Source organism: Lemur catta, chromosome 5 (genome assembly GCF_020740605.2).
Source record: "Lemur catta isolate mLemCat1 chromosome 5, mLemCat1.pri, whole genome shotgun sequence".
In the NCBI taxonomy this organism is placed as follows: Eukaryota; Metazoa; Chordata; class Mammalia; order Primates; family Lemuridae; genus Lemur; species Lemur catta.
Window position 1 is genome coordinate 11,513,558 of NC_059132.1, and position 12,472 is coordinate 11,526,029.

Consider the following 12,472-nt stretch of genomic DNA (forward strand, 5'->3'; position numbering starts at 1 on the left):
CTGAGTCCATAAGAACAACCACTGCAGTCTAGGAGAAAAAAATATCAGTTCTTTTCCTATCCCAAACAGGAAAATTGGTACATGCATACTGTATGTAAGGCAAGTGGCATATACGTGCAGCATACCTCCAGCATATAATAGCACCAGAACTGTGGCTCAATCTCCTGAGTCAGGCAAATAAGTATAAAAATTGAGCTTCTGTCCCTATCAGCTTTTTTTAAAAATGACATCTTCCACAGCTCTTTGCAAAGACAAGACAATTGGCACTGAGAAAATGTGCGTAGTAAAAGGCCCAGAATGTTTCTTCAATAATGGAAAGTGAATGGTATCAGGTAGTGGTGAAGGAGGACTGGTTTAAACCCAAAGCCTCTACCAGGCAAAAGGATCCCGACCCATTTCAACTCTCCTCCCTGGGGAGTGTTTCTTCCTTAGGACCAGCTGGACAGCTGGAAGGGGTGGGGTGCATTTGTGCGGAGTGCAGCTCAGGTGCACGCAAAGGGTATGATGCTGCAATGGCAATAAACCACTTGGCAATAAAGTGCATTAGGGGCAAGAGAAGCTTCTACCTGCCTGTGGAGGGGAAGGTCCTGCATTTCAATCGCAAACGCACAGGGTGTTCCAAGCATAACGGAACAAGTGCAAACAGACTCATGCCCACAATAAAACCTGGCAGACCCCGCCAAATTAACTACTGTAGCAGGTAAAGCTCTGCTCTGGGGCGGCTGCAGAGTCTCCCAGGGGCCGGCTGATCACTTCCTTTGTTCGCCTTGCAAAGATGGAGTAGCCACCCATTCCCCCACTAAACACACACACACACACACTCACACCCCATCCAATTCAGCATAGACAAAGCACAGCCGCACAGCTTCGTGCTAAGCTAACAAATGGCAGTGGTTTTTTTTCTGTGTGGTTTTCTTTAAATTCCCATCCCAGTCTGCCATATGTCCCTACTATTCGGGAGTATCATTTCAGCGCATCACCGAGGAATCCCAGGCTGGGGCGCGGTATTTTGCCTCGGAGAGCGCCTTGCTTGGATGCCAGTGAAGACCGGGTTTCAGTACCTGATAATGGCACGTCCCCCTTCCACCCCGCCCTAAGCGCACACCCAGCGCATCTGACACCCGCCGGCTGCGGTGGCTCGGTCTTGCACACAATGGGTTGGATACGGCATGCACACGGCGTGCACCTTCGACAGCAAACTAAAATCTGCTTTAAAAACTGGGGCTTTTCCTGGGATGATGGGGAGAAATGAAATGAAAAATGTAAAATGCATCGAGGGCAAAAAGTTGATCATCCCCACTGTAGCCACGTTAGCTGTATAGTCTCAAATATGACATACCGAAACATGAAGCATGCTGAACGCAGGAAAGAAGGGGACATGGCGAGGACAGGTGGTCCAGACTCCCCACCACCCTCGCGGCACGGAGGGCAGAGCCCTGGGGCTGGAGCTAGGAGAGAGGGGCGCGGTCGGGCTGCCAAGTACCCCTGGGGAAAGGTGTCATTTCTCCATACCTCGCCAAAAAGACCCTTAAACAAAAAGCACCTCAACCTGGGGCAGCACACACCGACACCTGAGACGGAATGGGGGTTCAGGGGGAGTCGTGAGCCCTGCACTCTCGGAGAACTACTGGCGGTGGGAAAGGAGGATAAATATCCAAAGTTCTCTACGCCACTGTTTGGGTTTTCTCTTTGTTTTGTTTTCCCCAAGCCCCAGGGTCCCTCAGTCAGTGTGGCGCCCGCCGCGCCGGCTGGACTGACCGCCGCTCTCCACCACCGGGACCCCGGGTCCCCGTCCCTCCCCGGGGACCCGGCCAGGGAAGCCGGCGGGATCCAAGCTGCCCCCGCCCGCGGCGCAGCGGGCAGCGCACAAGCTAGGGAGGGACGCAGGCAGCGGCGCCCGGCGCGGGGACTCACCGTGATCCGCGGGATGTTCTTCTTGCCTTGGTAGGACATGGTGGCGGCGGTGGCTGCAGCAGCTGCCTCCCTCCCTCCTTCTGCTCCTGCTCGCCCGCGCCTTCCTTAGCGCGCAGCGCCCCGAGATCAGGTGGAGTGAATGGTGCGCTGGCCGCGGCCGCCGCCTCCTCTCGCCTCCGCCCCCTCCCTGGCTCCCGCGGCGGCTGCCAGAGACAATAGTAAATCTCCCCGGCCCCCCTTTCACCCCCGACCCCCCCGCCGCACACACCCTCCTCCACGCGCGTTCACGCCCGGGGTTTGTTTTTTTTATTCTTTTGCGGTGCCAGCTGGGACCCCATAAGACAAGAATGGCTGATCTGCGACTCCTCCCTCTTCTCACTTATCCCTATTGATTTTCCTCTTTGCATCTGCCTCACCCACTTTTTCTTTTTCTTCCTTTTTTTTTTTTTTTTTTCTGACTTTCGAGTGCGGCGAAGCCAGCCAGCTCCACAGCCACCAGGGGGCGCGAGGGACTTTTCGGGGCGGGCAGGCGGCAGCCCCGGGCGCAGAAACGCTAGCGACGCCCTCCCGGTCTCGAGGGCCGAGCCCCCGCCGGCGCCACCGCCTCGGGTCAGCCCCTCGTCCGCTTTCCCACCGTCGCCACCCTCGGTTCAGAAAGGAGCCGGCCCCAGACGTCCCTCCCGGAACCCGCTCTGCTCCGCCATCGCGCCGGCCAAACGCGGCCCTTTGTTAGAACGGCGGGCCGGGCGCCGCCTCGCCGCGCGCCGGATGTGTCAACAGCGGCGCGGTCCCTGAGAAAGCCGAGAGCCGGGCTGACTGTGCGGCCTGGCCGGCCTGCGGGTATCCTGAGACCACGAAAATACACGTTGGAAAATGTAAAGCAATGATTCGCTCTCGGAGGGCTGCGAGGAGCACGGTATCGGACATCAACCATTCTCTGTATTTTTCAAATAGTCTCAAAGTAATATAGGTATATATTTTAAAGACACTCCATTGCTTTACTGTCTGAATTGAAGAAAGAGCATTAATGCTGCTCTGTGAGTAAAAAGTAGAAAACACCTGTAGAGTGGGAAGGCAAAAACCCAGACACGTCCCTGGTATGCAGCCATGGATTTTGAATAGTACTGCGATAGCTCCCTGTCGGTAAGGAACCCCGTGCACTGCTCGCAATCCTGAGTTTACTGTAGGAAGAGCTGACTGACAAAGGTTAATATGTTACTAGAAGCAAAAACATGGCCTTTCAGCGCTAGACTATATTGTCCTTTGGCTACCGGCTACAATCAAACACCCAGGGGAGACCTACTTGGAGAGGCCACTGTGGGTGGGGTCTGAGTGGTGGGTTTGGGTAAGGGGAACTTCCCCAACCCTCCTGAAAAATAATCCCAAACATACCATTTAAATAACAAAAAATGGCTTGCTATGAGAAAATTATAAAATCGTTTTAAGACAGGTCTCCTACCACCCCCATTCCCAAATCCTAATATCCTACTATATAGAAATTCTGTAGATGACACTAAGCATGACTCAGTGTTAGGGATCTTGAATTCACATTTCTATAAGGCAGGCCACTGATCACACTTCTGGACGTCTTGTCATTAAATTAAAGGCTTACTTGCAATCGAGAAGCTATATAAGGCACCCACAGAAAGGGAGTACACAATACTCCAGCTTGGGCTTTCCATAAACCTGAAATGAACCGGCCTGGTCACATAATCCAAGGACACACCCCGCCCCCGCCTCCCTGCAACACTCCCTGTCAAGTGAGTTAATCCAGGCTTCTGGTTATTCATGGGTAACTGGCTGAATGCAGTCTTCACAGGAAAAGTCCACTGCAGTCTCCACTTTATTTCTGTGATACCCTGGAAAGAGGGATGAATGCCAAGCAAAGGTCACCTCCCTATACTCTTGCAAAACACAGGGGGAAAAAAAAAAAAGACTGGGCCAAAGGCACGCCCTAAACATTTTGCTTTGTTCTTAAAGCATAAGTGCTGAGACCACTAGCCAAGAGTTGTGAAATTACAAAGCATTCTGGGGATTGGCATGCAAATGAGCAGGATTATATTTAGAAGGGAGTAAAAAGAGAATTAACTACATACTGTGGAACCCTGCAGAGCTCTCTCTCTCAGTATCTTCCCTTAGATTTTACTGCCCCAAACTTGCTGGAAGGGATTTTGCAAATTTTTCTCAAGAAAAACAAAAATACACGAGGGATATTTACAATCCTTAAAAATACTACTGCCTCTTTTTTTTTTTTTTTAACTTCTTGGGTTTCTTTGCCTTTCTTGCATCCCAGTCATCTCCTCTGCTAATGTCATTATAATCCAGAATACTCTTTACTAAATAGATTTATACCATGTTTTTGATCACGTGATGATTTTTTGGGTGTGTGTATGTGTGTGGCTTCAAATTACAAGACTAGGTGAAACGTGTTGAGGTCAGGTTTGTACGCAAAAGGCCATGCTGAAAGAGAATTGTGAAGTGTTCCTCCGGATCAGACTGCTGTGACAAGCCACGCACAGGAACACATAATAACCAGCTAATCGGTTCAAGCTGTTGCCATCATCAGAAATGTACAAAAAACACTATTTTTTCCCTGTTTTGTCCTCTTCAATCATCTTTCACTTTCTTAAATCAAAATAAAGCATCTAAGATGAATTTGAAGGAAAAAGCCTTCCTTGGTTATGCCTTTCTTATTCCAAGAATAAGAAAGAGAGCCATCAACACAGGATGCCTCTGTGTCTGGCCAAGAGAGAGAGGAGTGGAACCAGTATGGCTGTTTTCCACAGTAAAATGGCTCTGAATGGTTTTCCTTGGATACACAGCAGTGCTTGGCTTTAGATATCTCAGGAAACTATGAGAGAGACAGAGGAAGACACAGAGTCAAAGACTTGATTTACAGTCCCAAAGAAACTTAATTTTGGCCACCAAACTTGCCATTCTCCCAGACCTCAGTCAATGGCTACTCTATTCCAGTTGCTAGGGACAAAGGTTTGGCATTATTTTTGACTTCTCTCCTTCTATCACACTCACACACTTCAAATCCAATCTTTCAGAAAATGCCATTGGTTTTACCTTTTAAATATATTCAGACTATGGTCTCCCCTTGCTATTTGCACAGTTTCTCCCTGTGTCTAGCCATCAACGGCTATCACCTGGAGTACTGCAGTAACCTCCTAACTGGGCTCTCTTCTTCACCATCACTCGTTCATTCATTCTCACAATATTCACACAATATGTACCTTGTGCTTACTACACACCATTGTTTTTCCAGGTGCTAGTATTACAGAAGTGAATAATGATAATAATGATAAAGTCCCAAATCTCATGAAGTTTGCTTTATACCTTTATTCAAGAGTAGCACCTGTCACTTGCTAGCTCCCTTCCCTGCTTTATTTATTCTCATAATACTTTTTACTACATGATATATTAATTTATTATTGGATATCACCCTCCTTCCCCTCACTAAAACATAAGCTCCTTGAGGGCAGGTTTATGTATCTGTTTTATTCATTGAGTGCCTAAAATAGAGTCTTGCCCATACAAATTGCTCAATAATTACCAGATGAGTGAAGGTAAGAATTTTAAAAATTGTATCTGAAGAAAGATTAATAGGTGGAATAAGAATTCTTTTGTAACTAAAGGGCATGTAGTTAGAATTAAGATTTTAAAATATCTATTTTTGCTTCTCTATGGCTTCTTAGAATGTCCTGATTCTGGATTTCAGAGCAGGTGAATTCAAGATGGTAAAGAATTACTTTACTAATAAGATACAGTCCGAAAATGGCAAGGCAACATATGGACGAAAGAATGGCTCAGTAGAATAGATTTGGTACCTGAGTGCTGACTAGAGGGCTGTGGCTTCGAAAGGAGATGTCATCAAAGCTTATGGGGAAGATCAAAAGCTTTGTGTCAATTTAAAGAATTTTATTAAAAAAATAATAATAATTGATATTGAGTTCCAAGGGAAAAGTATGGACTTGAGTCCAGAATGGTGTATTGTCTAAGGATCTGGACTTGGGAGTGAAAGGAAACTTGGTCCGTACTCCAGGTCACTCACTTCCTACTTCTATGACCTTCAGCAAATTACTGCAACTTTCTAAGCCTTGGTTTCCTCATCTCTAAAATGAGGGTCTTATCACCTACCTCACAGTGGTTTTATGATGATTTATTAATTCATTCAACTAATATTTATTGAGTACCTATCATGAATACCTAGGTACTAGGGATACAAATATTTGAACAAACAAAATAAAATCCCTGCCTTCATGAATCTTACATTTTAGGGAAAGAGATGAGTCAAAAATAAAAAATTAAAATACGTAGTAATTAAAACAGTGGTAAGTACATTGGGGATAAATAAAACAGGGAAGGGGAGTTAAAAGTCATTCAAATGTATTGAGGATGAAGTGACAATTTACAGACAGGGGTCACTAAAGGACAAGTGAGATGATGGTAGCATGGACCAAATGATAACAGAGCAAACAGTGAAAAATGGTCAGATATTGGATATATTTTAATGTAAAGCCAATAGTATTTGCTGATGGATTTGACCGGGGTGTGAGAAAAAGAGGAATTAAAAATCACACTAAATTTTTTTCATTTGAGCAACTCAGTGAAGGTGAAGGTACATCACTGAGATAGGGAAATTTGTGGAAGGAATGGGATTGGGAGGAATGCTCAGGAATGCTTGCGGACATTCCCATTAGACATCCAAGTGAAATATTCAGCAGGCAGGTAGATATTCCAGATTGGAAATCTAAGGGAAGATCTCAACCAGAGATACAAATTGAGGAGTTGTCAGCCTATAGGTGTTATTTAAAGCAATAAGGCTGGACGAGATGACCAAGGAAGTGAGGGTAGAAAAGACATCTGGGGTAAGGAGGCCTCCTGGGGACATGAGCAACCAGGGAAAGCAGCAGAGACAGTGGTCAGGGAGATAAAGGAGCATCATAAGAGTGTGGCATTCCAAAGGTCAAGAAACAAAATGAGTTCAAGGAGGAGAATGTGTTCACTTTGTAAAGAAAGGTCAAGGGAGATGAGAACTGATAACTAACCGGTGGATGAAAAACACCATCATGGTCACAGAAGACCTTGACCAGAGCACCTATAAAATGAGTATCTTAATACCCACCTCCCAATGGTTGTTTTTTTTGTTTGTTTGTTTTGTTTTTTGGGTTTTTTTATGAGGGTGTATTAAATTATTCAAGTAATAGTTACTGAGTACCTACTATGTAAACTACCAGAGAAGTTTTAATGGAATTGTGGGGGTGAAACCTCACTGTGGTGTTTTGAAGAGAAAATCCAAGTGGAAATTGGATTTTGGACATTTAATATAGACAACTCTTTCAAAGGATTTTATTGTAAACAGGGACAGAGAAATGGAGCAGTAGCTAGCAGAGAAAGTGGAATCTAATTTGAGAGCATGGTTGTATTCAGTGGGGCTGATTCAGTAAGGAAAGGAAACTTTATGAGACAAGGAAGAAATGGGACAATTGCTCTACAGATGTTCTTGAACAGGTAACACAAGTGACATCTGGTGTTCGAGTGGAGGGCTGCCCTCAGCTAGGAACAAGACCAGTTCAACCCCAGTAACTGAGGAGTGTACTGGCACAGAGACAGGTAGCTGGGAATATTTCCTGGAGGGACTTTATGGAATTTGTCTTCTGATTGCATCTGTTTTCTCTGCCATTAGCTAAGACGGTGTAGGAGAGAAAGTATTGGGAGAGGGGAGGAGGAATTGGTATGAAGTCATTTTCCAGTATTGTAAAGGGACTAGGGAAATATGGTGTGATTATCTGGCAGCACTAAAAATTCCCTTTGGATAGTGGCCATACATTTAAAGAGAGACCAGTAAGCACGGGTGTGGATGTTCCTCCAGCCGTGCACAGTTGCATATGCACAGGTGTGGAGCAGGTAGGTTGTAGAATAGGGGTTTCTCTAGATGAGAGATAAGAATAGAAAGAGAAACTCAAGGGAACTGAGGATGAAGCAAGGGATTTAAGCTGATTAAGAGAGCAGGTAGGACACCATATAGGGGAGTAAAGGACAGTGAACATATTGGAGATTAAATAAGATTATTCTTGTAAAGCTCTTAGCACAAAGTAAGTTAATTAAATGGCAGCGATTCCTACCATTATTTTTAATGTTTTGTTTTTTTTTGTTAAACTCATTTATGTCAGAGAGTATGTGTTATTTAGCTTTGTAGCCCTCAGCTCTTTTATAGTGCTTGGAATAGAGTAGAATAAATGGGGGGAAAATTAATTGAATAGACAGAGGGGAAAGTCCAGAATATTCTCTCTCTTCCCTTTAATTTCCAAAATATCTACAATAAATACTTAGCTATTAATACAGTTTTGACCATTAAAAATATTTTATACTTTTTAAAAATGCATTTATATTTTGCTATATTAATATGAGGAAACATTTCCCCTTGGTTCTGATTTGAAAGATGGAGGAAAAAATACAGTTCTAATATAAATATAGAAGTGTTTTGAAGGGGAAAAATCTATAAACTAGGTCTTTGTTTTAGGCTATTCTAATATTAAATAAATAAACATTTAATCTTAGAAGTTCCAATTAAGTAATTTGGGTCTATTAATTTTACCTATAATTCAGACAAAGGAAATCTCAGTCATGTAATTCCAGTGTTACAGAATGAAAATCAAAGTGATGATTCACCTGCTATTATTAGGTGTTTACATATTAAATAAACTGACAAGCTTATCTTTGATACACATAAGCCAAAAAAAATAACAGCCACAAAAAATATTTCCATTGGGTGATTGATTGTAAAATCAAATTCACACCAGCTTGAGCAAAGGTGTGCAAACCTTCTCCCTAGATGGGGAAGGCTTCTAGCCTGGTCCATAAGCTTGGATAGCAGCTCATTTCAAAGCCACAGCCTAGAGTTACAGGGTGAGGTTAGGAGGGAGGGATAAATTATTGTATGTTGATCTCCTTTTTTGGCCCAGCACATGTTAGACACACAGGTGAGGTTACATTCATACTAGTGGAAAAAATCTTGACAGCTTTGTCTTGGAGATCATGCAGAGAAATACTGATTAACTTATTTAAGCAACTTCAGAAATTTTTAAAAAGACTTTTTCCCCCAAAGTTGTTGCTGTGAGTCACCTTTCAGCAACGAATCCCAGGTTTCTCAGCTATGTATGTCCATGGGATTGGGAAAGACGGCAATCCAGTGCATACCATTCTGATTTGCAGTATCTAGGGTGAGCTGTAGACACAGGATTATGGACATTCAATGCCCCATAGGAATAGTTTCCTTTCCTACTAAAACCATTTTTGTACCATGACATTCAGGTGAAATTCCCATATAAGAAAATCAAAGAGGTGGAACTGGATGTTTTTTGAGGAGTGGAGGGGCTTGAACTTGGGGACTCAGTATCAATTCACATTTTTATTTCATTCATTTATTCACTTACATATGTAAAAATTTAGCAAATATTACTTAATCACAGGATTGAAGGTAAGAAATGATCCACAAAACTAGGCTCTGAAACAACAGAGGCAGGTGGCAGCACTTAACTATCAGAAATCAGGTGGTGGATACAATATACTAATAAATGCCAAGGCCAGTGTGGTAGCCAGGAAGACCTGACCTGAGGAGTTACAGAGATGTTTAATAGATGATTAACGTCCCCAGGAGCAAGAAAGATGAAAGATGCCCAGAAGTGTAGTGTGGTAGGCAGAATAATATCCCCCTAAAATGCCCACATCCTGCCGGGCACAGTGGCTCATGCCTGTAATCCCAGCACTTTGGGAGGCTGAGGCAGGAGGATTGCTTGAGGCAAAAAGTTAAAGACCAGCAAGACCTAGCAAGACACTGTCTCTACAAAAACTAAAATAATTAGCCGGATGCGGTGGTGCACACCTGTAGTCCCAGCTACTTGGGAAGCTGAGGCAGATGGATCACTTGAGGACAGTAGTTCAAGGCTGCTGTGAACTATGATTGCATCCAGCCTGGGCGACAGAGCAAGACCCTGCCTCTTAAAAAAAAAAAAAATAGTTCATCTTTTAATCCCTGGAACTTGTGACTTGTGAAGACATCACCTTACATGGCAAAAGGGACTTTATTATTAAGTATCTTGACATGGGAAATTATCCTAGACAAATCCTAGATTATCCAGGTGGGCCCAGTGTAATCACAAGCATCCTCATAAAGAGAGGGGAGGGCAGGAGAGTCAGAGAGAGAGGGAGTTATGATGAAGGAAGCCAGGGTCAGAGCCAAGGATGTCAGATGTGCCCAGGAGCCAAGGAATATAGGCAGCCTCTAGAAGCTGGAAAAGGCAAGGGACAGATACTCTGCTAGAGCTTCCGGAATGATTGAAGGTCTGCTGACACCTTGATTTTAGATCCATAGACTCATTTTAGCCTTCTGACCTCCAGAACTATAGGAGAATAACTGTATTGTTTTAAGCCTCTAAGTCCATGGTAATTTGTTATGGCAGCAATAGGAAACTAATATAGATAGTAATCAAAATAAATCAAAGATTCATGATCAGGAGGCTAAGGAGAATCACTCCTCTAAAAAGTCATGATCCCTTACCCAAATTCTGGATCTGAGCTAGTTTTTAGGTCTGCAATCTATTAACTGAAGGAGAAGCTGGTTTATTAGGAGGAAGGAGCCTGCAACACCATGCCTAGTATATACAGTAATGACTCCCTTAGTCCTTCCATAAGAGTCCCTATGGCCACATACTGATGCCACTGTCAACTGGGAAAGGAGACCACATAAGAATCTTGAGCACTGACAGATACCAGTTCCCAGTTGACATTGATACCCAGAGCGTAGCTCCTCTATTAGAGTGCTCACATGTGCAGACCAGGTAATAAATGGACTCCTGGTCTAGATTTGGCTTACATTTGGCCCCTTGGGTTCACAGACCCACCTAGTGGTCATTTTCCCCAACCCCCATTGATTAATTTGATTAGACAAATCAATGAGCACAATTTTCATGCTGGTTTCTTAGCCTGTGGAGTAAGAGCTATCAAGTAGAGAAAACCAAGCAGAAGGCTATAAATGGACCCCCACCCCCACCCAAAATAATAAATCAATAAATAATTTTTATCCTAAGGGAATGGCAGAGCTTAGCTGCACCCTTAAAGGCATGAAGGATACAGATCTGGTAATCCCCATCATATCACTACTTAATTCAACAGTCTGGACACCACAAAACCACACAAATCCCAGAGCATGACTCAATCAAGCAAGAATCCAAACCTATGCAGCTGTGATATTTTTCTAGCGCAGATTGTCACGGCCTCAAGTATATTGTACACAGCCATTGATCTAGTGAATGAGTGTTTTTCCATCAGACAAGGGGATCAAAAGCAGTTTGCACACACTTGAAGCAGACAGTAGTACACATGAGCAGTCTGGACCCAAAGCTATGCTAATTATCCCTTCCCTCCATTATGATATAGCCTGAAAGATCTAGACTGTCTGGACATCTTGAAGAACATCTCAGTGGTACACTTTATTGATAACATCATGAAAATCTGACTAGATAAGCAAGAAATGACAAACACATTGAAGGCTTTCCTAAAACACACGAATGCTAGAAAGTGAGAGATAAAGTCTACAAAGATTTAGGGGCCTGATAACTCAGTAAAATTTTAGGAGTCCAGTGGATTAAGGCATGCCATGGCACTTCTTCCAGAGTAAAGGACAAATGATTGCACTGGACAACTCCTCCTGCAAAGAAGGAAACACAGTGCCTGGTAGGCCTCTTCAGATTTAGAGACAACATATTCCATACCTGAAATGTGTTACAGCCCACATGCACAAAAGGCTTTCAGCTTTATGTGGTACCTGAAGCAGGAAAGAGCTCTGTGGCAGATCTGGCTGCAGTGCAAACAGCCTGGCCACTTGGCCCCATGACCCAATAACTCCTATGGTATTGGCAGTATCTGTGGTGAGAAAAGATGCATGTGGAGGTGATGTAAGTCCCAATAGAAGAATTATAATTTAGACTCCTAGGACTCTGAAACCAGACAATTATGCACTATTCAAAAAGTAGGTCCTTGAGTGCTACTGGACTCTGGTGGAGATGGAAGGCCTGACCAGAGTCATCAAGTGACCATGCAGCCTGAATGCCTGGCATGAGCTGGGTTCTATCAGGCCAGACATGTCATAAGATCAGGTAGACCTAGCAGCAATTCACTGTAGATGGAAGTGACACACCCAGGATTGGCCATGAGAAGGGCTGAAAGGCACATGTAGGCTACTTGATCAGGTGGTCTAGTCTCCCATGTCACCCACTACTGATGCTCCAGTACCTTTCTGGGAGCACACACCTGGGGCCCTTATGATCAGCTGATGGAGGAGGAAAAAGCCCGAGCCTCAGATACTTGCATTGTGTTGTTAACGCCCTCCAGAGAGCATCCATCACAGAAGAGGCACTAAACAATGAGGCAGACAAAGTGACCCTGTCAGTTGACATCAGCCAGGCTCTGTCATCAGCCTCCCAATGTTGGTACAATGGGTGCATGAATAGAGTGGACACAGGGACACAGTGCCCCCAATAGAGGGCAAGTG

At 44.2% G+C, this 12,472-nt stretch overlaps 1 protein-coding gene across 2 annotated transcripts in view; it reads right to left on the bottom strand.

Moving 5' to 3' along the window:
• DPYSL3 (dihydropyrimidinase like 3) overlaps positions 1–12,472 on the bottom strand; it is a 100,303-nt gene that overhangs the window by 57,083 nt on the left and 30,748 nt on the right. The window contains exon 1 of one of the 2 annotated variants that reach the window (XM_045551143.1): positions 1,915–2,260. The exons of the other annotated variant lie outside the window; for it this stretch is intronic. Coding sequence (XP_045407099.1) covers positions 1,915–1,953 — 39 coding nt within the window. The 5' untranslated portion in view covers positions 1,954–2,260. Of the gene's footprint in view, positions 1–1,914; positions 2,261–12,472 lie in introns of those variants that run through there. 2 annotated transcript variants of the gene reach the window in all.